The sequence below is a fragment of the Anoplolepis gracilipes genome, chromosome 15 (assembly GCF_047496725.1).
Source record: "Anoplolepis gracilipes chromosome 15, ASM4749672v1, whole genome shotgun sequence".
Classification (NCBI taxonomy): Eukaryota; Metazoa; Arthropoda; class Insecta; order Hymenoptera; family Formicidae; genus Anoplolepis; species Anoplolepis gracilipes.
The window spans coordinates 3108326-3136129 of record NC_132984.1 but is presented as its reverse complement, the minus strand read 5'-3'; the positions used below and the strand labels follow the sequence as shown (position 1 = coordinate 3136129).

The following is a 27804-nucleotide window of genomic DNA, read 5'->3' as shown; positions in this document are numbered from 1 at the left end:
TAAATTCTTCTAAGAAGATTATAAATTGTTGCGTATATATGAAACGATGAACGCGTTCATATGAGTATTTAAGTTTTGATTTGACACTTACTTTTTTTCTGTGTATGTAAGAAAGATAGAGGAGTTGCAATTTATAAAAACTTGTATTTTTTCGCTTATTTTTTATACATTACATATGGCCTTATCTTTGAAAATATTTTAAATATTTTATTATCACATTTTTTTAGTATAACATTTAGTATAATGTAAATTATGTTATTACATTGACAGTTTAATTTAAAAAAAAAATGTTTTTCCCCGGATTTTTAAAATATCTAACTTTTTCTTTTCATACGCAACCAGGTGATCTACGCATCAGCATGGGATATCGAGTACGTATCCATCTATCGATTTACGAATAACGAAGCGGCCTATGCTATAGTTTCTTTTAAATCACATCGCAACGCAGCCTTGGCCAGACGAAAATTGAGACCCGAAAAACTCTTTAAGTGTAACGAAGTACACGTGGAATGGGCGCGTGTCGATTGGAATCCTTCTAACGTGGTGAGACAACTTTTATCTTCTTTGCTTCTCCCGCGAATACATCAGATTTCAACGATTGAAATTGAAGCATTGAATTTTCTTTTCTAATGTTGCACGAGTCTACTTTTGATTATTTCTTTTTATTTATTAGGAAAATTAATAATTATTTTCAAAAACTCATGCACCGTAGTATAATTTTTTAAAAATAATTTTTTGTATTTTTTTTTAATTATACTCTTTTAAAAGCATAAACCTTTTTATACAGCACTGCTTCAATTAAAATCGAAAATAGACGAAGAGAGTCAACAGCAATTATAATATATTATAGATTTCACAAAAGTTATTTATTTATTTAATGTTTATGAGATTTGCAAGAATCTCTTTTTTCACTTATTAATTATGTTATATTGGGATGTGTGTGTAATTGATGTATGAAATTAGAGAGCCACATAAATGAAATGTTTAAGATACAATTATTTTTAATGCAACCTTAAATTTTATTGATACTTGTCTAAAAAGACCATAGTTAAAAAGTTTGAAATTGAACGCGTGATTGCATCGAATAATATATATATTATTTCAGTACAAATTTCTGAATTATCGACGAAATTTAGCGGCTCGTTTAGTAAAGTAGTTCCGCGTGTGGTTCGTCACGAGGCGCTCTAAGTACAATTTTGTCATTCAGCTCGCTCAGATTCGGGCAGACTCGGTGATATCGATCGCATCAGCTGATCGCGAGACGTACGCGTAGTGTCACTTGTGCGGTCGCGTCGGATAGTTGTTTTTCACGAAATTCCCTCTCGATTCCCGCACAATGAGCGTTTCAAAAGTACAGAACAACGATTATTGCGATTACCGCAGTCCTCTGTCGACCCGGTACGCCTCCAAGGAGATGCGATACAATTTTAGTGACCAAAATAAATTCAGCACGTGGCGCAAGCTCTGGATCTACTTGGCTAAGGCTGAAATGGTACGTGCGATAAAAGTAGACGGTTTACATGTTTGTGTTTGTATTATGGACATTACATATATTTTCATCTTTACGTTTTTCGGCTCTCAGGAAGAGTATATAAAATGAAAGTACAAACTCTTTTTTACGCGAAATGATTAAAACTATATTTATTTATATTTGATACCATCATTTATAAAAGTTCTAAGATTCCTTGAAATTGTTCTTTAGATTCTTTATAAATGAACGATTTATGAATAATATGAATATAAAAAATATATAAATAATGTAAACATTTTTGGATGGAAATTATCTGTGACAAATAAATATGCAGCAATGAGCTTTGCAAGAAGATTATGAAACTATTTTCGACGTGTTTATATTTGCCACATCTTATCGATTTACGCATGATATTTCGAAAACATGTTATCTGGTCCACAGAGATTATTGGAAACATCATCTAAAGACTCAAGATGTTAGCGCAAAGACCTCAAGTTATATAAAAAAGGTTATAATTTATTATTATCCAATGAGGAATATATTAAAATACATTTATACAAATTTCATCGTTGATTATTTAACTTCTTTACAAGAGCTCTAAAAAATTAAAAAAAGGTTGCTTAAAAAGAATTTATAATTCTTATCTAAGTATCGTAAGTTTAAAGAAAGAAACTGTAAAGTGCACATTTCAATATGACATTATTTTATAATCTTATCTCCAGTTCACTTTTGCAACAAAAGAAATATGAAATATTTGACAAACTGTTCTCTTGTGATGCTCGAACTCTCTTCGCACTCTGATGCCTACACATTCAACAATATGATTGATTTGCACCGACAATGAATATCAGTCAACTTAAAATTAACTATCTTTTTTGCGTTATATTTACCTTTTTTCAATATTATTTTATAAATAATACAAAAGTGATGTTTGACACGTTTGCATTGTCTGGTTAGAAGTTAAAGCAAAATATACAAATTTACAATTTATTTTTCCAGCATATTTTTTCCAATATATATATTTGAAAAGAAAATTTAAAAAAAAATATCTTTCAAATACTTCTTATTAGAGATATCTTTTAAATTTTTGTGACATCTCGATATTAATATTGATGTCGGTGCAATCAGACCTACGTCATCATCTGGACAAAATCTAATTTTTCTTCCCGAACTTCGCATATTTGTATTAGCAGTATGAAGATCGTGGCACGGTAGACGATAAGGGCGACGTGCACATTATTCGAAAGTATCTGCAACCTAAGAAGACGGCTACGTCGAATCTAATGCAAAACGAGCTTAATCATTGTCAGAAAAAACTTCCGCCAATCAGCCCGCCGTCATCACTCGGTACGAGCGACAACAATCGTGACAATCCCGTCAAATCTGTTTACAACAGCTACAGCACTTACGTCAGTATGCTAAACATGTCGCTGGACGCTCTCTCGCCGTGCGACAAAAAGACGGAGACGCTGACGGATATCAACGACAACGTGCAGCTGCTGGACGTCGTCAAAGAGCAGCAGACGCGAAATCAGAAGAGCGATAACGACGCGGCGGACAGCTTCCGCAACTTCGACATGTGGAACTCGAATCTGGTCTCCCAGTTGCCCGGCTCACCCGCCAACTCCGGCAGCTCGAAGGAATCGCAAAACATGATGATATGCGAATCTGCGGACGATTATCCGTCGTCGAAGGCGATACCGTCTCTCGGTAGAAGTACTACTGACAAGCGACAATTGGGCAACGTCTCGAATTATCACTATTCTCCCTGCACGAGCTCTCGCTCTTTCGGCAAGACAATCGACCAGAATCAGCTGATTGTCACCGATCCCGCCGTTCGGTATCAGGTTGTGCATAATCCCTACCCTCAGAATGGCGCGTCGTGTTACGTTTTGCTACAGCCTCAGAGTTACATGTGTCCAAAGGATGCGATCGTAACTTCTCCGCAAGCTTCAGTCGTTAACAGCACTTCGGACGAGCAGGCGCGTCTATCTTTGTTCGCAGGCTGCGATCGTCGAGCTTTCTGGCTTAACGGCAACCAGATCGCGATGGATAAAGATTTCATCGTCGGCGACGGCGGCGAATTCCGGCGCGAGAGAGCTCCAGCGAAGCTGGAAGTTGACACCGCGTCCGGAAATTACGTTCAGAATTACTCGCCGAACATGTTGAATTTCACGCCGATCTACATGTCGTCGACGAACGGCGGGATGACACCGTGCTTCGTCTCGTTGAACGCGGTAAACAACAAAGACGAGAAGCAACGTCCGAGAGCGATCCTGAAGCAGACGATGACCAGCCAAGCTCCCTGGCTGTGATTCGGATTCCGTTTTTTTCTCTCCTTTTTTTTGTTTTTGTTTTTTTTGTTTTTTTTTTTCTTTTGACGATTGCTTTACGCAGATATTAGAAAATGACGGCGCTCAGATACCAAAGATGACGTTTTTACATTTTATTTCATGCACTATAATAATGGGAAAAAAATTATATTAGGATATTTTTCTTCTTTTTTATTATCATCGATGCTGCCAAAGATTCACTTATAGGTAGCTAAAAGCTCAATCTAGTTTCTTTAACCAGCTTGTTTTATAGCATTTTAAACGATGCAATCTCATACTAGTATTTTTGAAACCGCATATAATCGTTGGCATAGATTTATTTTTTTCTTCTTTTTTTTTTTTTTTTTCTTTACGATCGATGCGTAATAATCGCATAATCTCGTTTGCAAAACTACACCGCAGGTTTATACCAGAATTAGTTTCATCCGTTCCTACTATACATACTATATCTATTTAAAAATAATAGCCAATCTGAATATATCAATAATCGCGTGATTTTTAAAAGACTCCGATTTTTTATCGTTATATTTTTATTTTTTATCGTCACACGCGCTCGGGGCGAGAAGAAAGTTCTGGAGAACGCGTTATCACAAATTATGCAATATTTTATTCGAAATCGCGCTATATATTTTAACAATACAAGACTACGCAAATATAAAAGATGAAGATAAAAATGACAGTAAGCCCGTACACATTGCAGCATTACAGCGGATTACAAGTACACGCGCCAGGACGGAAATTGATATCATGTTACAAAGAAGATACGAATCATGTGGGTTCTCCCGATATTATCTAACGTTAAGTTACAGTACAGTTAATAATCAACAACGCGATATCCCGTGCTCCTATTCTTCTTAACATTCTTAGCGCGAAGAGGAAAAACGAATGTACGTTCTATTACTTATCGCTGTTCCTAATGACATAAATTATATTGTAAGGAATGAGTTTTTAAGACAATTACGATACCGGTCACGACTCGCACAATATCTACTCTATCGAGGCGAGATATATCTGCAGTCGTGTTACGTACAATTACGTATGTAATTGCGACGCGTTACATGGAGGAAGGAGAAGCCGCCATCTGTCTTTGCGATTGACCGCATTTTGGACAAACGTCTGATTTCAGTTTAATATTCTGTGAATAAAGAAAGTTTATTTTTGCGATCATCTTTCATTTTCGCCGACGATCTTTGACTGATCGGCATCTCAGTACTTACTGTTTTAACACCTTGCGCGCGAAGAGACAATCGACAATTGGCACATCGTAGCTTCTTCAAATCCGTGACGTCGAGCCTACTCGTTATCTAAAAAGCGACAAGAAAGAACATTTCTTTTTTTTTTTTTTTTTTTTTTTTTTTTTTTTTTTTTTTAACAGCAAATCAAGTAATTTCAAAAATTTGCTTTCATCGATCAATTTAATTAAAAGATATCTTTATTATTTTTGTTTGCATGATTTCATCTAAGATTAATCTGTTTTAGCCAGATGTTTGTAACATACGGATAAATTTTTTTCCACTCAAAAAGTTAGAACAATAATAACTTTTATAGCACGTATGTAATAAAAAAATATATATTTACTTTTTTACTGTCTGTCGGGACGCAAAACTCGCAGAAGTATCTTCCCCTTTTGTCTTTAAAGACGTTGCAGCAATTTGACGTAAAACTCTGCAAAATACATGCAACCGAGTGAGAATGAAAAAAAATTTAATCTAAAATTTTTGCTTATATTTTCAACTTGATTTACAATCGGAATAAATGAAATCGCGCTCTAAAGTCACCTGTCGCTTGCAGTGCGAACAAACATCGTTCATCCGATGCTCGATTGGATTCGGTGATTCAGCACGTTCGTCCTGGAATAAGTATCGAGATACACGCTCTGTTGCAATCTATTTTTCAGAATTTAATAATCCTATGCGAATGCATTTTTTTTATACTTTCTGAACAGCTGAGCTAACAAATGTCCTCGACGCTACCGTTTCCGCAACGGGATTCTCCGAGTCGGATGCATCTCTAAATAATATTGCAAGTAATGGTTGAAACGATATTTATATCCATAGCGTATTCGAGTTATCGCGTATTATTTACGAGAGTTTTCGCTTGCTTACGCGTCTCTGATTACGTCCACCTTGTTCGATTTCAAATGCAAGAACGTTCTGGACTTCGATCTACCACTGGCGAACGGCGAGATTAACGTCGCGCTTCTAAAACGAAAATAGTTTTCCAGATTAAAGTATCAGTTTCTTCAGGTTTAAATGTAACAGGGTATCTACTCTCTGGGAAAACATGGGAACGTAATTTTTCGTGGAATTTTATTACGAAAAGAAAATTTATTTTAGAAAATTGCACCAAAGATCTTAAGATATTCTCTTTATCTGAATTTTGAATAAAAATACCTGTAAGTTGAGGGACTTTTTTTTTATAAGATTTGAGTAGGCACTCTGTGTAACGACAGTCGATTCAACTATATAAGACTTACAGCTGAATCGATTGTCGTACCGCCTTGAAGAAGAAGAAGAAGAAGAAGAAGAAACGTCGCCTACATTTGCGTGCCTACGGTGTGTCTCTGCGATCCCTGCAGGCTGAACATGCTTTCTTCTTCTGACGCGCGCATAAACTGATGATAAGCCGTAATCTGGTGCTCCTCTTCCCCTCCGCCTTTACTTCTTTCAATTTTGCCAGGACATTCAACTTCTTTGGCCGGTTCCTCTTTCCTTTCCTTGTCCGAGCTTTTACTTCTTTTCTTCCTGTCAACCGACTCGATCAGCTCTTTGACTACGGGTTCCTCACCTTTGGTGATCATCGTAATTATACTTTTCGATTCCTGGCTGGTCCCGTCTTTCTTTGCCTCCGTTATGTCTTTTCGCTTGCTGAGATTAATTAAACGGTTTGAATTGTAATTTTCAATATTGAAAGAATTGTATTTGCCTTACTTTAAATATTTTCAATGGGATACTCGTGCAATTTTTATTAATTTCAGAAATTTTTAGATAAATTTATAACGCGCGTACGCGGAATTTACTGGGTTATCCGGTGATGCCTGCGTCTTCTTGTCTGGTTTCACGTAAAAGGAGGCGAGGGTGAGTCTGGTGACGGTTTGAGCGATACCCGTCGTTAATTTCGTCGTGCCATCGACGGTTCCACTTTTCGAAGCTTTGGTGACAATTATAAACATTTATGTACAATACAGGAATACCGCGAGATTCAGGATCAGGTCTACAATATATGTATGAAATGAATAACGGTTTGAAAAATTTATTTTTAATACATTTTTCGAGTCACTATTCATAATTCAAAGCAATATATATGTATATATGTATTCTAAGCTTGCAAAACAATTAAAAACTATTCCCGAAAAAAAAAAAAAAAAAAAAAAAATCGGGTTTCTGATCCTGAACAGTTAAGAGTTTGACACAGTTTCGTATATCAAATTTACTCGTAACCTGCTGTGTCGCCTCACTCGTCAATCTTTTGGAAGTCTCTGGCTTCGGAGCCGCTTGAACCGGCGATTCCGTATATTTTGATGGTGACGGTCGAGATCGTTGCTGCGGTCGCTGCTGCTGTTGCGTCTGCGGTGCAGTTCCCGTTATGCATTTGCATCTATGAGAGAGAGAGAGAAAGAAGGGATTAGGTCGCATTTTTTTCCTTTCGGGTCTTATATACGTAAAGCAAATGGCGCTTGTAGAAATTACCCGGGACAGCACGGCATGTTGACCCCTCCGCGGATGAATTGCACGATGGCGGGATAAGACCATCCAGCAGCGTCTTGGCTGTCGGGTGACACGGCGGTTTGCAACAATTGATGACAAAAATCGCATTTGGTGAACGTCTGCATCGGCGTTTCCTTCACGACCGTGGACGGGGTCTGATTTCGTTCGAGAAAAATAAAGAAACCATACATGAATTTAAAATTGTACAAAAGCTAATAATAACTATATCATAATATGCAAATTAATCTTATCAATCTAATATATCTTTAAAGATTTTTTAAAGTTTGAAGATTTGTTTTCAAGTAAAAAAAAAAAATGCATATTTTTAAAAACATCGATTTAATTCTTGGATTTTTTGAAAATTTGTTTTCGAATAAAAAAATTTAATAAAATAAAATAAAAATAAAGTAAGAAAGCACGGAGATATTTATTATTAATTTAATTTGATTTATTAATGAAGCGTGAATTGATTTTGTTCGAGAAAAATAAAAAAACCGTACATGAATTTAAAATTGTACAAAAGCTAATAATAACTATATCATAATATGCAAATTAATCTTATCAATCTAATATATCTTTAAAGATTTGTTAAAGTTTGAAGATTTGTTTTCAAGTAAAAAAAAAGATGCATATTTTTAAAAACATCGATTTAATTCTTGGATTTTTTGAAAATTTGTTTTCGAATAAAAAAATTTAATAAAATAAAATAAAAATAAAGTAAGAAAGCGCGGAGATATTTATTATTAATTTAATTTGATTTATTAATGAATCGTGAATCGAGCGCGCGGCTTACTTGACTTTCCACAACGGACGTCTTGCACGGGTCTGTTTGAATTTGGGCGATACTGAGAGTACATAACGATGGGACACAGGTAGGAGAGTCGACGTACTCTCGTCGTCGAGGGTATTCGATTTTACGGAAACAGTGATCGGGCACGACGCTCTTTAATTCGACGGGTATTCTGACGTCACTCAGACTGGTCGTTATGTCGCGCTTCATTGTCTATACGTTTGTGTTCGAGAGACATTAATTAAAACGCAAAATGGCTGAGCAAAATTGAAATAATTCAGTTCTTTCATCGAATGGATTAAATATAGGATTTTATATTAGACAGGAATTTTTTTCTGCGGGCACTCACTTTGGCATCACGTGGGCGTGGTTCTTCACGTGGCAAATATTCTGCTCCTTCATAATAGCAACCTTGTTTACACATAGCACATTTTCTCTTCCAAAATCTACAAGTATATAGAAAGCGTAATAATCTTCCGTGTATCTCAGGGATATATCAAGATTAACGGATAATCACGAGACTCACACAAATACCATCGTGACGTCGAGCAAGAAAAATAGCGCTGTCAATAGGCAAAATATTATTACTGTTACTTGCACGACGAGTTGCGTATAGTCGTAAAGAATTAATAAAATCCCAGCAACGCCGAAAAATATGAGGCCGATTAAGGAGAACACGCACATCTACATAATCATTTTTATGGAGGAAAATATAATCTTGCGTACACAATATATACATTAAGTACATTAATTATTTCCATTTTTTTTTCTAGTTTATCAATAAATGGCTTTTTTTGACAGACGATTTTAAGGAAGATAAATTACAAAGGAAATATTATTAATTAAATAAAAATGAATAAATAATGAAAAAATATATATTAATTTTTTAAAATAATATTTCCAAGTAGTTCGTCGAAACAGTTGAGCGAAAATTAGAAATTTAAATTGAAATTTACATTTTAGCATGTAAATTACCGGAATAATGTGCACGGCGTTGCCGGCAAAGTGGCTGATCAATTCGACAGCCAAGACGAAGACGTAGACACCCGATAAGACGATCAAGAGAATGCAGGCCAGAGTGCTTATCGGCGTGGGATCCATAGCGATCATGTAGATCATGAACGCGAAGAGCAGTAACACCGCGAACTGTCTTCCGAGGAAAGATTTAAGAGCGCGAGATAATAAGATTAATCGATCCTTATCAATCTTAATTTTATTTTTCTATCAAATTAGTAATTGAAAAATGTATAGGACATGAGATACGCACGAATTGAAATATCCTTAGCGGCTTAATCAGGATTGATACACATCTATTTGTCTTGTGCTGCGACAAATGCAGCCTTAGCTTAGCCATTTTGCTCTGTTCCATTTTTTTACTCTCTGCCATTATTACTTTTTTATAGATATTAATGCATATATATATATATATATATATATATATATATATGTGTGTAACGTAAAACGAACACTACGCAAAAAAGCTTTATTTAAAACAATTTTTGACAGTTACAAAAGACATGTTGTGCATTTTTGTTTCTACAATCGAGATTGTTATGTCACGGAATGACCAACTTCGTGTTATATATATATTTTTTTTTCATTATATGTTTTGGCATATATTCATTACTTATACCTATGTCATTATATATTTATTTTTATTTATTTGATCTGAGGAAGATAGGTAGAGATGAGAGAGAGAGAGAGCGAGCATAAAATATATAAGACGGATGAGAAGAAATATCTTTTTTATTTCGTTTAAAAGAGAATAGCTTTTTAAGATTTGTTTATTAAATCTTTGTAGAAATAAATGCTATTTGAATACAAAACTTGGCTGGACGGATTTATACGCGAATAAATATTTTACTCGAATAGTAATAATTTTTTTCAAATTGCGATTACACGCAATCGTTGCTATTTCGCGTTTGGTCTCTTATCTTACATATTTATATCACTACGAATCTATTAGATTATTACTAATTTTTTCTAATGATAACGATATACACGATGTTGCTTATATACTAAACTATGGTGATGATATATAATACTATTAATACGTTTCTAAAATACAATCTTGCTCGTTGATTGATTTACAAAGTTAATATTTTTTAAACATTTTATCGTTTCTCTTTAAAGCAATATCCGTTAAAATTATGAAAACGCGCAATATTTTTTATTTTAAATTTAATTAAATTTCTTATTGAAGGACTTTTCCTGCGATATTAAAACTATGTCGATTTAGCATTTCTTGCGAGGTAAAATTCGGAAAATTGACAAAGTTGATTATTGAATAAAATTGAAAAAAAATTTTTATTTTAATCTGTCGTTTTTTTCTTTGAAGCGAATTATTCATAATTTTGGCGAGTCCTTTAATTCCTTTGGATGGTCAGATCTTTTACGAAAACGTATATGATAAATTCACGAATATCTTATTATGGCGATAGTTTCCGCGAGAAATACTACCGCGTTTACGAACGTAAATACGGCTGAAGATATAAGCATGTCCATGTACTGCTTGCTAGGATGGACCTCATTGTTGTACACGTAATAATAAGGACCGTTCAGATTACGCCAATTGTGGACCATGAGGCTTCCGGCTACCACGTGCATAAACGCGCCCACGGACGCGAACATAAGCAACTGTAACAAGCAATTAATTATCGATTAAATTCACAGAGTACTTGGTTCGTTGCGTCAACGGAATCACGCAACATTCGTCTATTTTTAATTAACTGACGGAAACGAATAAATACACGCAATGTGTAACATAACATCGACATACTGTTGAAACGTCATAATTCTAAAAGTAGTTTGATAATTTTTATAGTATTTAAATTAATTTAAATAATATAGAAATTAATATGTATATCTTATTGTAAGAATTAATATTTTTTTATTTTCAATTTCGACGCGAGTCACAAGCTTGATTATTTATTGCGACTCGATTGGATTAATTCGAATTGAAATTGCACTGCGTGTAAAAGAAATGACTTATTATTATTTATCGTCGCGTTTATTACTGTGTAACCAAGATATATATTTATTTTCTCAAGGTTGTTTGTCAAGATCTTGGCTGGCATTGTATCATCAATCATGCATCGCAATAAGATACGTATAACAAAATTTGCACAGTTGAAGAAGTTCTGTATTCGCAGATGATTCACAGTTGATATCTCGAGTGATCCGCTCGAATAAATTTAAATTACGTGCGTCTTATGCTCGATAAAAACACCGTGTGATTTTCATTCGGAGACACATTCTTAAGTTTATTATGCGTATAAGACGACATCAGAAATGTAGCGAGCCTCGCATAACGAGGCCTTGATGCGTCCGCTAATTAACGCATACGTCGTCGCTGCGTCCATAATGACTCAGCTGTACAAATGAACTAGGCGTATCTAGTTGCGGCTAGCGTCGTTCTTTACCATGAGGATAATATGACAAGGACAGCACATCGATTATTAATTCCTGTTGAACATTTGTAGTAAAATGTACAGAGTAATTTGTAGCGGGAACAATCTACAAACTGCATGTATATATTTGTATATATAATTTTCTAAATTATTTTTTTCATTAATCTCAGAGAAATAAATTCTTCTTTTTATCAAAATTTATTTTATTCCTGCAAGAATTTCTCTTTAGAAAAAAATATGTATATAATAAATTATGCATATTAAATAATCTTCCAACTTTATCTACAAGTTCCATGACTAATTTGAATTAATTTTCTTATCTTTTTTTCTTATCAAGAATTTTAGAAACATTAATAGTTGTATGTCCTTGGGATCACGTCGTATAATCTTTTATCTTATACCCCGCACGATCAAGGGTACATATAAAGTACATACGCAATATTTCTCTTCTTTGCAGAGAGATTAAAGACAGAAAATATGTCGCGAAAAGAAAGAAAAAGAGAGTTGGAAGTTTGAAGCTAATTATTTAAATTTTAGCGTGATTCATCACGATATATCGTAAAGGCATTACCGTTCTTTTTGGCACGCGATCTCCGAGCATATGGCTGAGGACGAAGAGCGAGTTGATGAGAATATAGCCGGCGACCGTAACGTAAATAGTGGCGGCGTCGTCCAGCTTGAATCGCGGCCGGTTGAAGATTCGCTGGAACGAGTTCATCGGATCGACCGCTAGACCGATCGCAAAAATGGCCACTATCTGCATTGTAAAAAAAATCGTTACGTAAAATGTTTACCTGCGATGCGCAATGTCCTTGTGTATGTCGCGAAGCGAGAGATTTGCATCGCCTCGATTTATGAATCGAGATATTAAATCGAAAACAGAGTTGCAGAGAATAAATTGCAGACAAAATTTTCATCACAGTCTTCTGAACTTTCAGAAAAAAAAAAAAAAATAACTCTGATGGTTAAGACTACAGATTACTTTCAGACATCCCGGACTTGAAACGTCAGACAAAAATGTGTCTGAATTCTTAGGCAACTTTTTATAAGAAAAAAAAAAAAAAAAAAAAACGTACATTTCTTGTCCGCTATCAATTCAATTAATTAAAGATACTCGCCACTTCGAGCACTTTGATGGCTATTGGCAGGTGACTCAGGATCTTGTGTTTGGGTGCCGGCCGTTGACTTTGTTGATCTTCGTCCGCCATTCTCACTCTTCGATGCTTTCCCTTTCTGTCGCCCAGTTTGAAGGATTTTCAATGACGATCGATTCTTCCTTTCTCGCGCGCACCCTCAACCCTCCTGCAGTCTTGGCGACCCTAAAACGAGAAACGCGATAGACATCGCGCGTGGGGGAGTCGCAGGTAAAATCGGAGGGTTGAACTCGAGGAAAGGTTGATTCACGTGACGCGAATGAAGGACTGTAAAACGAAATTATTCCGTAAAAAATTATTACGTAAAAAATTCGAGTTTACAATAACTCTTAAAAAAAAAAAAAAAAAAAAAAAAAAAAATGCAAGTATAATTCATAAAGTAGTAAATAAAATCCCGAGAAACTGAATAGAAATGTCTCTGAATTCGAGAGTTTTTTTTATGTCACATTTCTTCAATTTTGACTCTTCCTAATCACAAGAGTGTCACAATATTTATCGCAATGACCTATCCTTAGAAAATCCATTTCAAAAGAACGTGTCGTATACATTCTTCTTTCGAAGTGAGATATAAATTCAAAACACGACATACATATGTACATACATATTCAGAGACTAACTGTTTCAACTCTGTCTCCTTTAGGTCGTTATCTTTTTTTTTTTTTTTTTTTTTTTTTTTCAAGAATGAATACGCAGTTATATTACGAGTTGCATACCAGGCGAGTCGCTGCGGCTGAAACTCTACCTAAATAGGCCTCAAGTAGTACGCCGACCAACAAATACTCCGTCCATTGAGTCACCTGGCACGCGTCCCTATCCACGTGTGCACACCCGGGTCGCGAGCGAACGCAACAAACAGTCTCTCACTTTAAACACACACCGAGGAGTACGAGATTCTCGGAGATTTATACCGTACAAGATTATACTCTGCCTATTTTATCTCTAGGTTTGAGAAAGTAGAACAGGGTTCTCTCTCTTTCCCAGAGGTACTTTCCCTCCGCTCCCCTTTTTTTTCTCTTTTTTTCTTTCTCAAACACACGACGCGAATCGTCCCAAGGGGGAACCGTACCGCACGATGCAGCGGCGCAGCTCGAACTGAAACGCAGCACGACACGACGTACGGTATACGCGACGTTTACTACGAGCTTTACGATTCTCGCGCAAGCGAAGTACGGGCTCGAGGTCCCGCGCGCGCGACCAGGTCTGCCTAACATAAGTATCAAAGATACCAGAGAGGAATCGATGCTTCAAGTATAGGTGCTAGGCACCGTTAGCGATGCCTATGGGTTTCGTCATTCCGAGGCTTTCACTCATTTAGCGAAACTTTCACCGAAATCGCACAATTTTTAATACAGATGATTACAGGAGGCAGATGTCAGAGATGTCTCTTTTTTTTTTTTTTTTTTTTTTTTCATTCATTAAATATCGATTAGTCAAGTTCGATAAAGAAAACGGATTAAAGAATGTCACTGCTTCTCCGAGAAGCAAGGAACACCGTATCGAGGTCGGGCTCTTTCACGCACGATAGCGTTTGACATCGTAATCAGATTTCCGGTCGGGTTTTTGCCTGTTCTGTATACGCTGACATGTCACGGACACGCGCGAAGTGTCGTTATGTTGCGTGCACGCCCTATTGCGTCATCGATTAAATGACACGTAATAATGCTGCATAGCAAGTCAGTCATCGAAGGACTCTTGCAACTTCCTGCAACAAGTTGACTTATTGTTAAAGATAAGAGAAGTTTACAGTCTTTTAATTTTTAATGCGAAAACAGTATACATATTATTACAATTTATAAAAAAAAATATAAAGAGAAATGTGACGTTAAAAAAAAAAAAAAAAAAAAAAACTCGAATTCAGAGACATTTCCATTCAGTTTTTTGGGATTTTATTTACTGCTTTATGAATTATACTTGCATTATTTTTTTAAAGAGTCATTGTAAACGCACGTGCGCGAAGAGTATAAAGTTCGCGATGAAAAATCCCGCGAGAGCGAAACTTAACTTCCTCTTCGCTCGAAACGATACGGTCGATCCTATTTCATAGCGTTATTTTGACGTCGCGGTATGGTGCAAGGACACGTCGTAATTCCACAGATTGTCTACCGTGTGCATTGAAAAGACTCGCTATCGTATTACATGCAAACGCGAGCGCGCGCGCGTTTATTACGTTTCACGTAATTATGGCAACGCGATTATTTTTAACTCGCAACTAGTAAACACGCTGGATCTACTGGATTCTAATTAGCGAACTTTTAATACTCTAGCTTGGAATAATAAAATAAGTGTAATTTCCTCATTGTAGGACGCGATCGGAACGCAGTGCTCTGTTTATCACTGCGTTGTAATCTATTTGTGCCAAGAGAAAAGAATATTATTTAATATTGCTATGAGTATTTAAATATTATATTTTTAATATTAATATAATTATTTTTTAATTCTTAATATATTTTATTATATTATACAAGAATTGATTTAATAAGTTTGAATAATCTAGAAATAGACAAGATTTATATAATTGCACTATTGTATTTTATTAACACTATGACATTTTGTATTAAAAACTAATTAAAATTAGGCTATTATAAAATTAATTAATATTTAAAAATTAATTGATATTTATTTTGAAGACAGTATTTTATTTATGGGAGATGTAAACTTTTTAAAGTAATTAATGTGAAATAACTTTACTATAATCAATATGAAATTAAATTAGATTCTTTATGCATTTTTCCGTCTCGTCTGATACGCAAAAAAAAATATTACGCTGAAAGCATGCAACTTTATGCCACCTGTATAGTTTCTGTAGGCTATACTTGTGCCTTTAACCAATATTGCTAGAAACAAATCGTCATATCGATCCGCACGTTGTACGACGACGAGTTCGCTGCAATCTTTCACTTTTCATATCGCGATTACTGAGTATCTATGTCAACTCCCGTCCTCGATGAAACATTTACGCAGCTTACACGATAATTATTTTTCGTGGGCTATACAAACGTTCTGACATAGTAATTTCTCCGTCGTAAGTAAAAAGAATGTTATATTTTTATATCGCGTTGACTTATTTCTCGGACACATCTCGGGCTCTGATTATTTCTAGAGTATAAATTGATATTACTTTTCTTTTTTTTTTTTTTTTAATACGATTTTTCGGAGAATAAAGTGCGAGAGAGAAAAAAATGCTCTTGTCCAGCAGCACGAATTTAAACCGAGTTTCTCCTCTCCTAATTTAAGGTACTTATTCAAGCGTAAATAATATACTTATCCTGTTATATTCCAGCTTTATAAGTTAGCAAAATTAAGCGTGACCTCCGCGATTAACGTACTCGGTTCGTGGGTGGGTGTACAATCGTGTCGGTCATCCACAACGATCGCGGGGTCAAATGGATTAATTGATACGGTAGGACGGGATCTTAGTAGGGCTTAAGATGAAATCATCCGGTGGAACGTCGTCGAGCAATGGACGTGTTTATGTATTTCGAGAAGGGCTCCGGTCATACATGTTTTGCGTTTTCTACGTTTTTTCCTTTGCAGACCGAGAGAGCCAAACGATTAAACAAAGGGGTCACATGCATAATTATCGCCCGATACGTATTATCGGTTCGTTCGGTGCGTATGAGGAAATGTGCCAGGCTTGAGGAAATAAATTTTTACAGCGATGTCACGAATACGAGAGCTAGAAACTCGAGAACCGTTGGTTTGCTTTCGAATAAGTGAAACAAAATAAATTGAAAGTATTGATTCTCTTTATACATATATAAGAAATATATTTTATGTATAAATCAGTTTGTTATAAACTCTTTGTGAAAAATTTTGGGCACGTTACATGTGTCTTTAATGGAGAGGTACGAATAAATATGTAGGTATAAAAATGTAGGAGGAGAGACTCCCCTCTTTTCGCAATTTTTAAAGAAGGAAAATCATTTTTTGCGCTACTGAAATATGACTTGGAAATAATTAATGATGATAATTTAATACTATAAGATTTTGCGGGATACTTGTTAGTACATTATTAGTTTTAACGTGAGTCGAGTTTGATGGAATGAAATGGAAAAAAATGCTATTGAATATTGTCGCTGTGTCAACGACGTTATCTTGTAATACTTCTTTTCTTATGCTAATTAAATTCATCTTTAGCGTAATGAAGAAAGCTCAATATGAGATCGATCAGGTACGTTGCACCTTCCAAGACGCATAACGAGCCCACGGCCAGACCGACCTGAAATCATTGAATTTTGTTTAACAATTTGTTTAAAAATTGTTTAATATTTCGGAATTATTTATAAAGATAATTAAAATAAAAAAGAAATAAATATATACATATATATATATATCAATTTTGAAAGGCTATAGCCGGATAAGTATGCAAAAAGTGCCCCCGACGAGTTTTCAAATAATACTTGGCCTGTCATTTCCTCATTGTAAAAAAAAAATTTTCCTCAAAATTTCAACTCTTTAACTTTATTATTTCCAGAGTTATCGAGAAAAACGTCATTTTCAGTTTTCATTTTTTTTCTGTAAATATTTGAGATGATCCCATATTGATTTTTTTCTGAATACTTATCAACGAGACACAAAAAAAAATATTTTTTTATTAATCTCGAATAAAAACTCTCGAAGTTCAATCATTAAACTTTTAGAGGATATTCTTTTTATATGTCTCAATACTCTCAAATTTTTTCAATTTTTTCGAGTTGATGCAACATAGTGAAAAAAAATAAAAATCCTTTTTTTAATTATTTTTTTATAAACGGAAAATTATTTATTTTTTTGTAATAATTATAATCGTAATGATAATAATAGTAATAATAATAACTGTAATAGTTATAATTAAACTGCAAAATAGAAATATTTTTTATGCAAAAACAATTTTCACAAATATAACGTTTAATAAACTTTTAAATTGTTTTTGCATAAAAAAAATTTCTATCCTGCAGTATTTTTCGTCCTATTGTCAAAAAATAATAAAAGAAAAGATTTTCCATTTTTTTTCATCATGTTCCACCAATTTGAAAAAATTGAAAAAATTGGAGAGTATTGAGATATAAAAAGAGTATTCTATAAAAGTTTGGTGATTGAACCTCGAAAGGAACACGTTAAAAAAGCCATTTTTTAATTTCAATCTTTTTTTAAAAATCGAGCTTTTATTCGAGATTAATGAAAAAATATTTTTTAGTATGCTTATCCGGTTATAGCCTTTATTACTTTTATTTGTGTGTTAAAAAATAATTCTCTTATCATAGGGAATTGAAATTTGTACCTATATACATTTATTGATTATTTAGTGTAAGTTTTCTTATAATTTTACTTTATGTGTTGGAAATTCGATTCGGATTCTTACCTGCCTCTCTGGTGCATCGTATATGAATTTTTGTTCAGGCAAGTAACCGTGCCAATAATGCAAAGCTGTTCCACCCACAGCTATAAACATGAAGGTTCCAACAAAATTCATGATAATTTCCTGTAAAAAAAAGATCGATTAAAATTATCAGATTGTTAAACCTTCATGTTATATGCAGTTTTACGACAAATCTCTTATCTCTTATCTCTTTGAATGGATAAAAGAAAAAAATGTGTTTCACGTTTATCAAAAAATTTCTAAATGAAGAGAAAAAGCGTCACTTCTGATACATTCTATCTATCAAAAGTTTCATCGATATTTTAATTCGCGAAATATAATTCTTTTGTGAAAAATGTGAAATATATACACGAGAAAAATGTTATAGCTTTTTTTTACTGTAATTTAATATAACTTGAATTGAAATTTACGTACGAATACTTACAACAAGAGTCTTTTTGTGCTCGGTATTTCCGAAACAATAACTGACGAGCACGACACTCGTATAAATGAAGAAGCCGACGAAAACGCCGGAAGCGACGATCTCGGCATCGGGATTTTTATCCTCGTTCAAATTCCAAGTTCCACCTACACCTAAAAATTCGCCGCCATATCCTGTACGATACAGGATCAGAATGATGAGATTGAGAACCTACAAATTGATGAATCATCAAAATATATTTGTATAGCGTGTCACAAGAAACTTGTGCAATAAAAGTAAGATAATATATTTATCAAAATTTTTAGACTAAATCTAAACTTACAATCTATTTTTAAATATCGAGTTTTAATATATATATATATATATATATATATATATACAATATTGAAGTTTAAGAAAATTAATTTTGAAAAAGATAAAAAAAAATAAGATTTTTTGTATTTAATTATAATATAAATTAGATTTATATTAATAAAATTTTTTTACTGTGTTTGAAAAAAATAATTTCGAAAATTAAAAATATTTAGATATCCTAGAAAGACGAAATGTGATAATTTTATTATCACTATAAAGGTTTTCTAAAGCACTCTATAGTTTACTACATTAAAAGCGACGGCAACGTAGCGTATCGCTTACTAAACAGCGTGCGTTATCGCGAGCCGATAAGGGCAGTCGAGATGAATCATATACGTCTTACAAGAATGTCCCTTGAATGGTTATATTTATGATGACTTTACACCTCATGCCTTTTCATGATTTTTCACAACTGCAATCACTGACCGCAAAATCGCGCTTATTGACAACTTTTAATTCCGATACGCACGTGAGTCAGATTAAGCGAGAAACTAAATTTTTTTGTATCGTTTTATTAAGGTAACCACTCTTTGATATATTTTATTAAATTCAACTATACAACTATAGCTTCTAAAAGAAATTTATCAAATGATCAACTTGTAGTCGATTTTTTCGTGAAAGATTAATTGACTTGGACGTCTTTCGTAATTTTTTAACATTGTTGAACAGTTTTGTAACTAGATTAAATATAATAGTTCTAATAAAATAATAGTTACTCAAAATTAAATAAAAAGTAAATGTTTTTGCTAAAAGAATCTTGAATACTTTATCCCAAATTGATCAAAGAAAATATCATTTATTAATTCAGTTTTCAGATATATACACTCTGTGAAACTCTCTTCACAGGTGTATACACTTTTCACGACGATTACACACGATATGAAAACCAAAATACTATATCCTCTCACCAATTTTAGCACTTTGATCACTATACTCGCAATAGTCTGCAGGGACACCATGCTTGCAGACTCCTCGCTTGCACCTCTCGCCGTGAAAACGAATGAACAAATTTTGCGTTATGCTTTCCCGAAGCGGACAACCAAGCCCTCTTTATCTAATCAGATGATACAGAGAGTACGTTGAAACGAGGATAAGAATCATAGAGGATCGTCGCACATGCGCGATCTCTTATCGAGTGATAACTTTAAACCAATTATACATCGAGCCACATTTTTTTCTTCAATTTTAGTTAGAACAGAGCGATGCGAGACATGATACCGATCAGAAATATTTATTAACAAAAACGATTTTTCAGGAGCTCGGCCTGGCCATCAAGCCGCAGCAGATTGCCGAGATGGAGGCACACGTAGACGACATCGATTTTGAAGCCGCCGCCAAGGAAGAAAAAGCGACGAGGCACGATGTGATGGCGCATGTTCACGTTTTCGGCCAACAGTGTCCACTGGCTGCACCCATCATCCACCTCGGCGCAACCAGCTGCTACGTGGGTGATAATACGGTACGTTTCATTATTATTACTAACAAGGAAAGGGTTGGAAGCGTCCCCCTCCGACTTTAATGAGTTTCGAATATGTTGTAGTCTAGATCAAAATAGGAAACACGTATTTTTTTTATATGTGCTCTTACAGCCGTCAAGGAGGTGAAACACCCTCTTGAAAAAAATTGGTTTTTATACCTCTGAGCGAATACCGTCAAAACAATAAGAGATATAAAAAAAAGTTTGGAATAAAAGTTTTATGGTTTTTAATGTACTTTAAAACTGCATAATCAGATTTTTCAAAAATTGAAGGGGAAAATCTGATTATGCCGTTTTAAAGTACATTAAAAACCATAAAACTTTTATTAGAAACTTTTTTTTATATCTCTTACCTTAACGGTCGTAAGAGCACATATAAAAAAATACGTGTCCCCTATTTTGCCCTGACTACAACGTATTCAAAACTTATTTAAAATCGAAAGGGGACACTTCCGACCCTTTCCTTGTAAGATATTAAACTGTAAAAATATGGATATATCATTTATAAAAAATCGTATCTCTTGAGTTTTTATTTTAATATAATTTAATGTCTCTCAAGATTTTGTAAAAAAAAAATATAAAAAATCACATATTACCCAAGTGTTACATTGTTATATTGTAATGATGTATATCTTTAATTTTTATTTTTAAGATTCAACTAATTTGTTAAGATTTTTTCAAGGACCTTCTGATCCTGCGCCAAGGCTTCGACATACTGCTGCCGAAACTGGCCAGTGTAATTCGGCGTCTCGCGAAATTCGCTCTCGAGTATCGCAGTTTGCCTACTTTGGGTTTCACTCATCTTCAACCCGCGCAGCTGACGACGGTCGGCAAAAGAGCGACGCTATGGCTGCAGGATTTGCTGATGGACGAAAGGGCCATCCATCGTGCCAGGAACGATCTCAGATTCCGCGGAGTCAAGGGCACTACTGGCACTCAAGCATCTTTTCTTCAGCTATTCAACGGTAAGCCGCGAATTTAATTTATCCTTTTTTTAAATTTTAATATCGTGTTTTACTTCATCACGAAAAAAAAAGAATCGTAAAGACATAATCACGAGCACACATACGCGCTCGAAATCTATTTTTTTAGATGATCAAGTAAAAAAGTTATCGAAATATGAATCCCCGTTTTTTTAACAATGATACTTGAAATTTTTTATTATTCAAATCTCTTAAGAAAAATTAAAATTATAAAAACTAAGCTTGGCAGAATCGAAAGATTGCTCTTAATTTTCAGATTTTGGGAAATAACTGCTAAAAAATTAATGTTAACAGGCGATGCGGAAAAGGTGAAGCGATTAGATGATCTTGTCACTAAGATGGCTGGTTTCGAAAAACATTATGCCGTTACCGGACAGACGTACAGCCGAAAAGTCGATATAGAGTGCTTGAACGCCTTGAGTTCACTCGGCGCGACCGTTCACAAGGTGAGCGGAATTAATGCCTCGCACAACAGCTGTTAAAACATTATAACTGTCAACGAATGAAATATCCGTTATTTTTTTCTTCTGTTGTAAAAATGATCCACAAACCAATTTTCTTTTGGTCTCAAACTAATTTTCTTTTTAATCTTCTCTAGATTTGCACGGACATTCGTCTTCTCGCGAACATGAAAGAAATCGAGGAGCCCTTCGAGAGTACGCAGATAGGCTCGAGCGCGATGCCGTACAAACGCAATCCGATGCGCTCCGAGAGATGCTGCAGCGTAGCACGTCACCTGATGACGCTGGTGAACAACGTCCTCCACACTGCGGCGACCCAGTGGATGGAACGCACGTTGGACGATTCGGCGAATCGTCGGCTGACCTTGGCGGAGGCCTTTCTGTCGGCCGACACGATCCTGATGACTCTCCAGAACATCACGGAGGGATTAGTCGTTTATCCCAAAGTCATCGCCAGACACGTGGCGCAAGAGTTACCCTTCATGTCCACGGAGAATGTGATAATGGCCATGGTGAAGACCGGTGGCGACAGACAGGTATGACACTCTTTTTCAGCATATTTATGTGTATTGCATAAAAATTTTGAAACAATTTTTGCAATCATATTTCTTTTAAATATCAAAAGATCAATAACAATATTTATTAAGCTTTTAAATTTTACTTTTTAGTTAACTTTAATTTTAGTTTTGAAATTTTAATTGATGCACACTTCTGTAATATTTTAATATTTATTTTTTTATACTATTAACAATTCTCTTTTATGCATTTTCATTATAGGTCTGTCACGAAAAGATTCGCGTGTTATCACACGAAGCCGGAGCACAAGTAAAACAACATGGCTTGGATAACGATCTGGTCGATAGGATCAGAAAAGATCCATATTTTGCGCCGATCTTACCTCAACTGGACACTTTGCTCGACCCAGCGACTTTCGTCGGTAGAGCGCCTGAGCAAGTCGTCGAGTTCCTCGAGGAAGAGGTGTATCCTGTACTCGAAGATTACAAGGGACTGGAAAGTGACACTGTCGAACTCGATATATGATTCTCGAGGAAGAGATTTAATGTAAAAATCTCTTCGAGTGTCTTCCAAAGAAATCTATATCAGACTATCATTTAGATTTAGAGTGAAGAGAGTGTGATTGGAATATTTTTGATAAATGAAATTATGCGTATACACACAATTTATTCATTGTTAACATTTTTCTTACATTGATAAAATAATACGTAAAAAAATAAATCGCACTGTTCGTCATAGATGCGCGCACGCGCCCTTTATTGTCTAGTTATAATCTTTTCTCTTTTGTTACAATAAAATCTTTTTCTGTTTATTTTTTTTTTACTTTTTATCAACTTTGCAATTTTTCTCTCCGACATAACTACTAATAGCAAATGCTTACGACATTTATTATAACATAATAGAAACAGAGTAAGAAAGATAGAAAAAGATAGAAAAAGATTGATAGATAGATAGACAAATAGATGGATAGATAAAGACCAAAAGAGAAACTGACAGACATGTATAGATTAAATCAGAAATAGAATATGAAATTGAAAAGAAAAAAATATATGTATAAGAAAAAGGTAAAAGAAGTTTAGCAAAAAGCTTTGTAGGAAGGATAGAGTAAAAGAAAATAGAAAAATAAGTTTAAAGAACAAATAAGTTTAAAAGGTAGAATAATGATAGAAGCAATTGGAAGTAAAAGAGTAAAAATAATTTTAATAATAGAATATTTTTAAAGACGAGTATTCTAAAGGAAGCAAGAAAGAGGTAGCTGAAAAAGAAAATCTGAAACAACGAAAAGTAAAATTTGTGACAGGCAGCAGAAGTAAGAGCGGAGGAAAAGAACAATTTCAAAGGGGAATAGTGTAGAAATAATGGAGAACAATAAAGACTAGAGAAAGTATTAGAAACATAAATAATCAAAGAAAATATAGAGAAAGATAAATGCTCGTAAATGGAAGGGAGAAAGTTGATTTTTAATCGCGTTGATCTATGATAGTGAGAAGAATAAGTCGAGAAAAACGAATTTCGAGGAGAAAGTTAATATGAAGAAGAAAAACGCTAGAAAGCACGAAGAGATGAAAGAAGGAAAAACTGAAAAAGTCTGTGTTGATTTACAAAATGGGTAGAAATTTGTTTCTACATTTTGCAATCAAAATTATTAGATGAATGAAATTTTTAACCGAATGATTGAGAACGGAGAGATAATTATCATAAAATATTAAATCGCAAAAGTTTAAAAATGATACGAATTATGAACTCTATTTTGGCACACAAGAAAGTCCTTCAACAATAAGTCAAGTAACGTTGATATTCATAACTTGGATTTTGCAAAAGCGTTTTAATTGTTTTCCTTTTCAGATGCTATTATAATATGTATATTGATGAAAATTTCAAAATTTATCAAAAACATAACATTAATTTTACTTATTATGTGTATATCTTAATTTTTCAATCTTTAATCCTTGATCAAACTTGATTTTTTATATTATTTTAAAAAATTGATTTATTTTAATGATTATTGACTTGATAATCTGCTCATAAAATTCGGTATTCTTTACTAGATTGGTATATAATGCAGTTTTTAAACCGAAAATGAAAACTTCTAAGATTTAGTGAAATATTTTTACATTGGTATATCACGGATTTCTTTTAGGCTCACTTTCATCATACTTTAATTTCGCTTTCCTATCATAATGATCAGCCTGATGTCATTGAAGATGTTAATGGTCCAGCTTATCTTTTGTAAACGCGATGACCCGTGAAGGTAGCCCCGTCAGCGACCTTTCCGGATTCAACGAAGACGGCCAGCTGATCACCCGCTTCGACGTCCAACAGAACGAGATTGCTTCCTCCACCCGGACCAACGCTGACAATTGTCCTCCAGCTGTCGGAATTGTTCAACTTGCGTTTCAACGTCAACCGCAGGTCCGTGCTACCGTACCCGGCGAAGCTGAATTGGTAGAGCCCCGGACAATGCGTGGTGAAGGTGCCAGTCTCCGCCGCATAGCCGACTCCTTTGTCCACCAGGGTCTCGGCGAGGACGAGCTTAGCTGCCTGTTACATTCACACGTATTACTTTCTATATAAATGCATAATGATAAGTAATAATAAAGTTTCAGATTACACTCTCCATTCGGAGAATGAACGATTGCGAGAATATCAGCTTCTTTATCGCGACGATTAATATTTATTAAAATAATAATAAATAATAAATATAATAAATATTTATTAAAATACTCTACTTGGAGAGTTTTATACTCTCGTGTTATAACTATTTAAATTTCAACATGTTTATACGTTATTAATCACGATGCTGACTTACATTCACCGAGCCTTGAGTTGCAGAAAAGGCGACAACCCCGGCGCAATCGGCGGCAGTTGCCAATTTCTTGGAGCCGACAGTAGTGATGGGATTTTCTGGTGGATCTGGTATCGCTGCATCGGTCAACGCGACCACTGCCAATATCAGTACCGCCCACACCACCCTATTAAATATAAGTGAGCATAAGTATCACATTTATCCACGTATTATCTAGATATAATGGACAATGTATCTCTCAGATTCTACGTGAGAGATTCTTTAAAAAAGTTGACGTTGATTTTTTATTTACTATATAAAAAAATGTCTCGCTCTTGTGTGTGTGACTTGCCAACGATAAATTTCAATAGTAAATTAAATTTGATAATTAAATTACAAATTAAATTAAAGTCAAGGAAAAGATAGTTTAAATATAATATATAAGCTCTTTAAAAGATATAAAATTAAGTTGGAAAAATGACGAGTAAGAGCTCGTGAAATTAAAAATAAAAATAATAGGTTGCAAGCCTGTATTGAAATAATTAAAAATTAACTCACAATTTCACTAATTAATAAAAAAAATTTTTTTAAAAGAAACAATTTGTTAAATTGTAACTTACATAATTGGTTTTTTAACTATAAAGATGCTTAACCACGGACTGATCGTATGATAATGGTAAGAAAGTCGACAGTTATATATTTAAAATCCTGAATATAACAAACAATGTCTTTGACATTGTTTAGCTTTTCGGCAATTTATCTATAATGTTTAGATATGTAGAGTTTAAACATTCTGTGTCTGTTTGCAAATTTATGTTGTTTATTTGTCTTTTTAGAATATCATCTTTGAGGTCAATCTTTTCGCATAAAAACTTTCTCTATTCAAAATTTTAACATCTTCCCAATTAAAATCATGATTATACTCTAATCTATGGGTAGTAATAACTGAATGCCTTTTCTCATTTGTTTTTGTATTTTTGCACTGAAGAAGGTCATAAAATTGACCAAAACATACGTTAGTATAATAGGATTAATTTGTCACTTATTGTTAGAATAAAATTTTTGCGCACTAATTACAGCGTTTGCTCTTACTCGCCGTTTTTCTAACTTTATTTTATAAAAGATAGATTGACTTCAAATTTATAACGTGCTAAAAAAATTATCATTTAATATTTGAAAAATGCGACAATTAATTTAATTTTGCAAATAGAATTCTGAAAAATGCATGAAAAAAATATCGAATTTTAAAGAATGAAAAAAATTGCTACGCTTCGAAAAATTACACGAAAGCAAGCTTAAAACCAACATAATACAAGCCGTCTGTACGATAACGTCGTTGCGTAACGCATCGTGTATAAAGAACATTATTTTTACGCTCATATCGCCTCTTTCTGCTCGACTGACGTTTAATCGCCAGTGTGACCATTCCCGGTAAAGTTCAATCGTTCGAGATACTTTCACTGCTTGCGGCTACTTCTCAACCACAAGTATCCAGATTCGTCTTCTCTGTACGCTGATCTTTGAGTTTACTCTCTAGTTTCTTGCTTGGTAAAATCACCGTAACTGTTTTTAAACAATTTTCTTATCACATCATTTATATTTAAAAAATTTTGATATGCAAATTTTGCTGTTGAATAGCATTAAACTTTGAATAGTTTAAGCCGCTTCAAAGAATAAAAATTGACATTGATTTAATAAAATATTTTCTGAATAAAACTCATCCATATGATAGGAGAAAATTTAATTTTTTGCTTTATGAAAAACAATATTTTATGATACGACACATGTGATCGAAGTTAAAAATTAAATTTTGAACTCACGTAAGTGTTTATAATATATCGAGAATATATTTAGAATTTTAATAAGCGGATTATATATTTGCGTTGATTGATTGATAGCCGGAATTGCGGAAAGGCGATCGTAAGGTCGACGATTATCGCGTTTTTATTATTGCATTTACGTAATGTGGCTAACAATAAGAGAAATCGTTTAGCATTTTGCTATGCTGTTATTGCAAAGCCTCTCCTCTCAAGCACATTCTCATGCAAATTAGAACTACGCCGTTTACAAAATATGAATTTATTTATCTTCGCCATTTGAATAGGCGCAACGGAATAATACTCTACGAACATTATATTATCTCTAACTATATTTATAATGACAGTTTAATTTCTTTTTAAATAGCGCAGCAATGTAAAATAATCAACTTGAGACAACGTATAAAAAAAGATTCAATCAATTCCTTTGAAATATTATTAATTCTTGTTTATTAAAGGAAGAGTCCGATCAACTTTCTTGCAAATTATTATTTATAAATAGTTGTAAAAAAATTTTTTTAGAAATTTTAATGAATGCCTAATAAAATGGAGTGACGTAAAAAAAAATGTTAATTATATGTGATAATAAGATAGGGCAAGTGAGAAACTTACATGATGGTAAAGAGTGGTGTGGCAGCGACGGGCTTCACGCTGGTCAAGCTGATCCTTTCGTGTTACAGGCCACAAATCGAACCAAGACAGATCCCGGTACGCCTTTATATCACCTCCTAGCCCGAACTAACGAGTTGCACGTCGATGCCTAGTC

General features: G+C 34.2%; 6 protein-coding genes across 9 annotated transcripts in view; 2 read left to right on the top strand and 4 right to left on the bottom strand.

The window, feature by feature from the left end:
* The window catches only part of LOC140674080 (uncharacterized), a 6187-nt gene extending 2108 nt beyond the window's left edge, over positions 1-4079 (top strand). The window contains exons 3-4 of one of the 2 annotated variants that reach the window (XM_072907426.1): positions 343-543; positions 2665-4079. In XM_072907426.1, the coding sequence (XP_072763527.1) occupies positions 343-543; positions 2665-3786 (1323 nt within the window). In that variant the 3' untranslated portion in view covers positions 3787-4079. Of the gene's footprint in view, positions 1-342; positions 544-2661 lie in introns of both variants that reach the window. The other variant, XM_072907425.1, reaches the window with a different exon arrangement.
* On the top strand, positions 1193-23851 carry Adsl (adenylosuccinate lyase). The gene is made up of 6 exons (XM_072907427.1): positions 1193-1492; positions 20255-20458; positions 21159-21441; positions 21754-21905; positions 22058-22456; positions 22698-23851. The coding sequence occupies exons 1-6, from the start codon at positions 1337-1339 to the stop codon at positions 22959-22961; spliced, it is 1458 nt and encodes a 485-aa protein (XP_072763528.1). The 5' UTR covers positions 1193-1336; the 3' UTR covers positions 22962-23851.
* On the bottom strand, positions 4217-9742 carry LOC140674140 (uncharacterized). Its single transcript, XM_072907522.1, has 14 exons — positions 9569-9742; positions 9277-9447; positions 8828-8985; positions 8631-8747; positions 8305-8512; positions 7494-7666; positions 7155-7401; positions 6813-6967; positions 6344-6671; positions 5910-6031; positions 5739-5814; positions 5583-5654; positions 5383-5469; positions 4217-5108 (listed from the first exon to the last, which is right to left on the bottom strand). The coding sequence occupies exons 1-14, from the start codon at positions 9686-9688 to the stop codon at positions 4932-4934; spliced, it is 2211 nt and encodes a 736-aa protein (XP_072763623.1). The 5' UTR covers positions 9689-9742; the 3' UTR covers positions 4217-4931.
* LOC140674082 (uncharacterized) lies at positions 10030-13922 on the bottom strand. Of its 2 annotated transcripts, none has more exons than XM_072907430.1 (4): positions 13608-13922; positions 12830-13030; positions 12283-12468; positions 10030-10938 (listed from the first exon to the last, which is right to left on the bottom strand). In XM_072907430.1, exons 2-4 carry the CDS (start codon positions 12917-12919, stop codon positions 10717-10719), a joined length of 498 nt encoding a protein of 165 aa, XP_072763531.1. In that variant the 5' UTR covers positions 12920-13030; positions 13608-13922; the 3' UTR covers positions 10030-10716. The 2 variants fall into 2 exon arrangements, with proteins under 2 accessions (XP_072763531.1, XP_072763530.1); XM_072907429.1 differs by having other exon boundaries at positions 13579-13921.
* On the bottom strand, positions 15984-20209 carry Ssk (smooth septate junction protein snakeskin). Its single transcript, XM_072907433.1, has 4 exons — positions 19908-20209; positions 18649-18855; positions 18207-18326; positions 15984-17084 (listed from the first exon to the last, which is right to left on the bottom strand). The coding sequence occupies exons 1-4, from the start codon at positions 19956-19958 to the stop codon at positions 16983-16985; spliced, it is 480 nt and encodes a 159-aa protein (XP_072763534.1). The 5' UTR covers positions 19959-20209; the 3' UTR covers positions 15984-16982.
* C1q-vp (C1q-like venom protein) lies at positions 23083-27804 on the bottom strand. 2 transcript variants are annotated; one of them, XM_072907431.1, is made up of 3 exons: positions 27651-27804; positions 25246-25408; positions 23083-24977 (listed from the first exon to the last, which is right to left on the bottom strand). In XM_072907431.1, coding segments are annotated over exons 1-3 (486 nt in total). In that variant the 5' UTR covers positions 27653-27804; the 3' UTR covers positions 23083-24656. The 2 variants fall into 2 exon arrangements, with proteins under 2 accessions (XP_072763532.1, XP_072763533.1); XM_072907432.1 differs by lacking the exon at positions 27651-27804 and adding an exon at positions 25842-25989.

What these genes read in the sequence shown, in the direction of transcription:
- Adsl (XM_072907427.1), top strand. Translation starts at nt 1,337, where the DNA reads ATGAGCGTTTCAAAAGTACAGAACAACGATTATTGCGATTACCGCAGT. An exon ending in ACTTGGCTAAGGCTGAAATG is followed by an intron (nt 1,493 to 20,254) that starts GTACGTGCGATA and finishes ACGATTTTTCAG; the next exon opens with GAGCTCGGCCTGGCCATCAA. An exon ending in TCGGCGCGACCGTTCACAAG is followed by an intron (nt 21,906 to 22,057) that starts GTGAGCGGAATT and finishes AATCTTCTCTAG; the next exon opens with ATTTGCACGGACATTCGTCT.
- C1q-vp (XM_072907431.1), bottom strand. An exon ending in CAACTCAAGGCTCGGTGAAT is followed by an intron (nt 24,978 to 25,245) that starts GTAAGTCAGCAT and finishes TGAATGTAACAG; the next exon opens with GCAGCTAAGCTCGTCCTCGC.
- Ssk (XM_072907433.1), bottom strand. Translation starts at nt 19,958, where the DNA reads ATGGTGTCCCTGCAGACTATTGCGAGTATAGTGATCAAAGTGCTAAAA. An exon ending in TGATCAAAGTGCTAAAATTG is followed by an intron (nt 18,856 to 19,907) that starts GTGAGAGGATAT and finishes ATCAATTTGTAG; the next exon opens with GTTCTCAATCTCATCATTCT. An exon ending in AGCACAAAAAGACTCTTGTT is followed by an intron (nt 18,327 to 18,648) that starts GTAAGTATTCGT and finishes TTTTTTTTACAG; the next exon opens with GAAATTATCATGAATTTTGT.
- LOC140674140 (XM_072907522.1), bottom strand. Translation starts at nt 9,688, where the DNA reads ATGGCAGAGAGTAAAAAAATGGAACAGAGCAAAATGGCTAAGCTAAGG. An exon ending in GTGGACGTAATCAGAGACGC is followed by an intron (nt 5,815 to 5,909) that starts GTAAGCAAGCGA and finishes AATATTATTTAG; the next exon opens with AGATGCATCCGACTCGGAGA. An exon ending in TCCCGACAGACAGTAAAAAA is followed by an intron (nt 5,109 to 5,382) that starts GTAAATATATAT and finishes GTCGCTTTTTAG; the next exon opens with ATAACGAGTAGGCTCGACGT.
- LOC140674082 (XM_072907430.1), bottom strand. Translation starts at nt 12,919, where the DNA reads ATGGCGGACGAAGATCAACAAAGTCAACGGCCGGCACCCAAACACAAG. An exon ending in CCATCAAAGTGCTCGAAGTG is followed by an intron (nt 12,469 to 12,829) that starts GCGAGTATCTTT and finishes TTTACAATGCAG; the next exon opens with ATAGTGGCCATTTTTGCGAT. An exon ending in ATCGCGTGCCAAAAAGAACG is followed by an intron (nt 10,939 to 12,282) that starts GTAATGCCTTTA and finishes TGCTTGTTACAG; the next exon opens with TTGCTTATGTTCGCGTCCGT.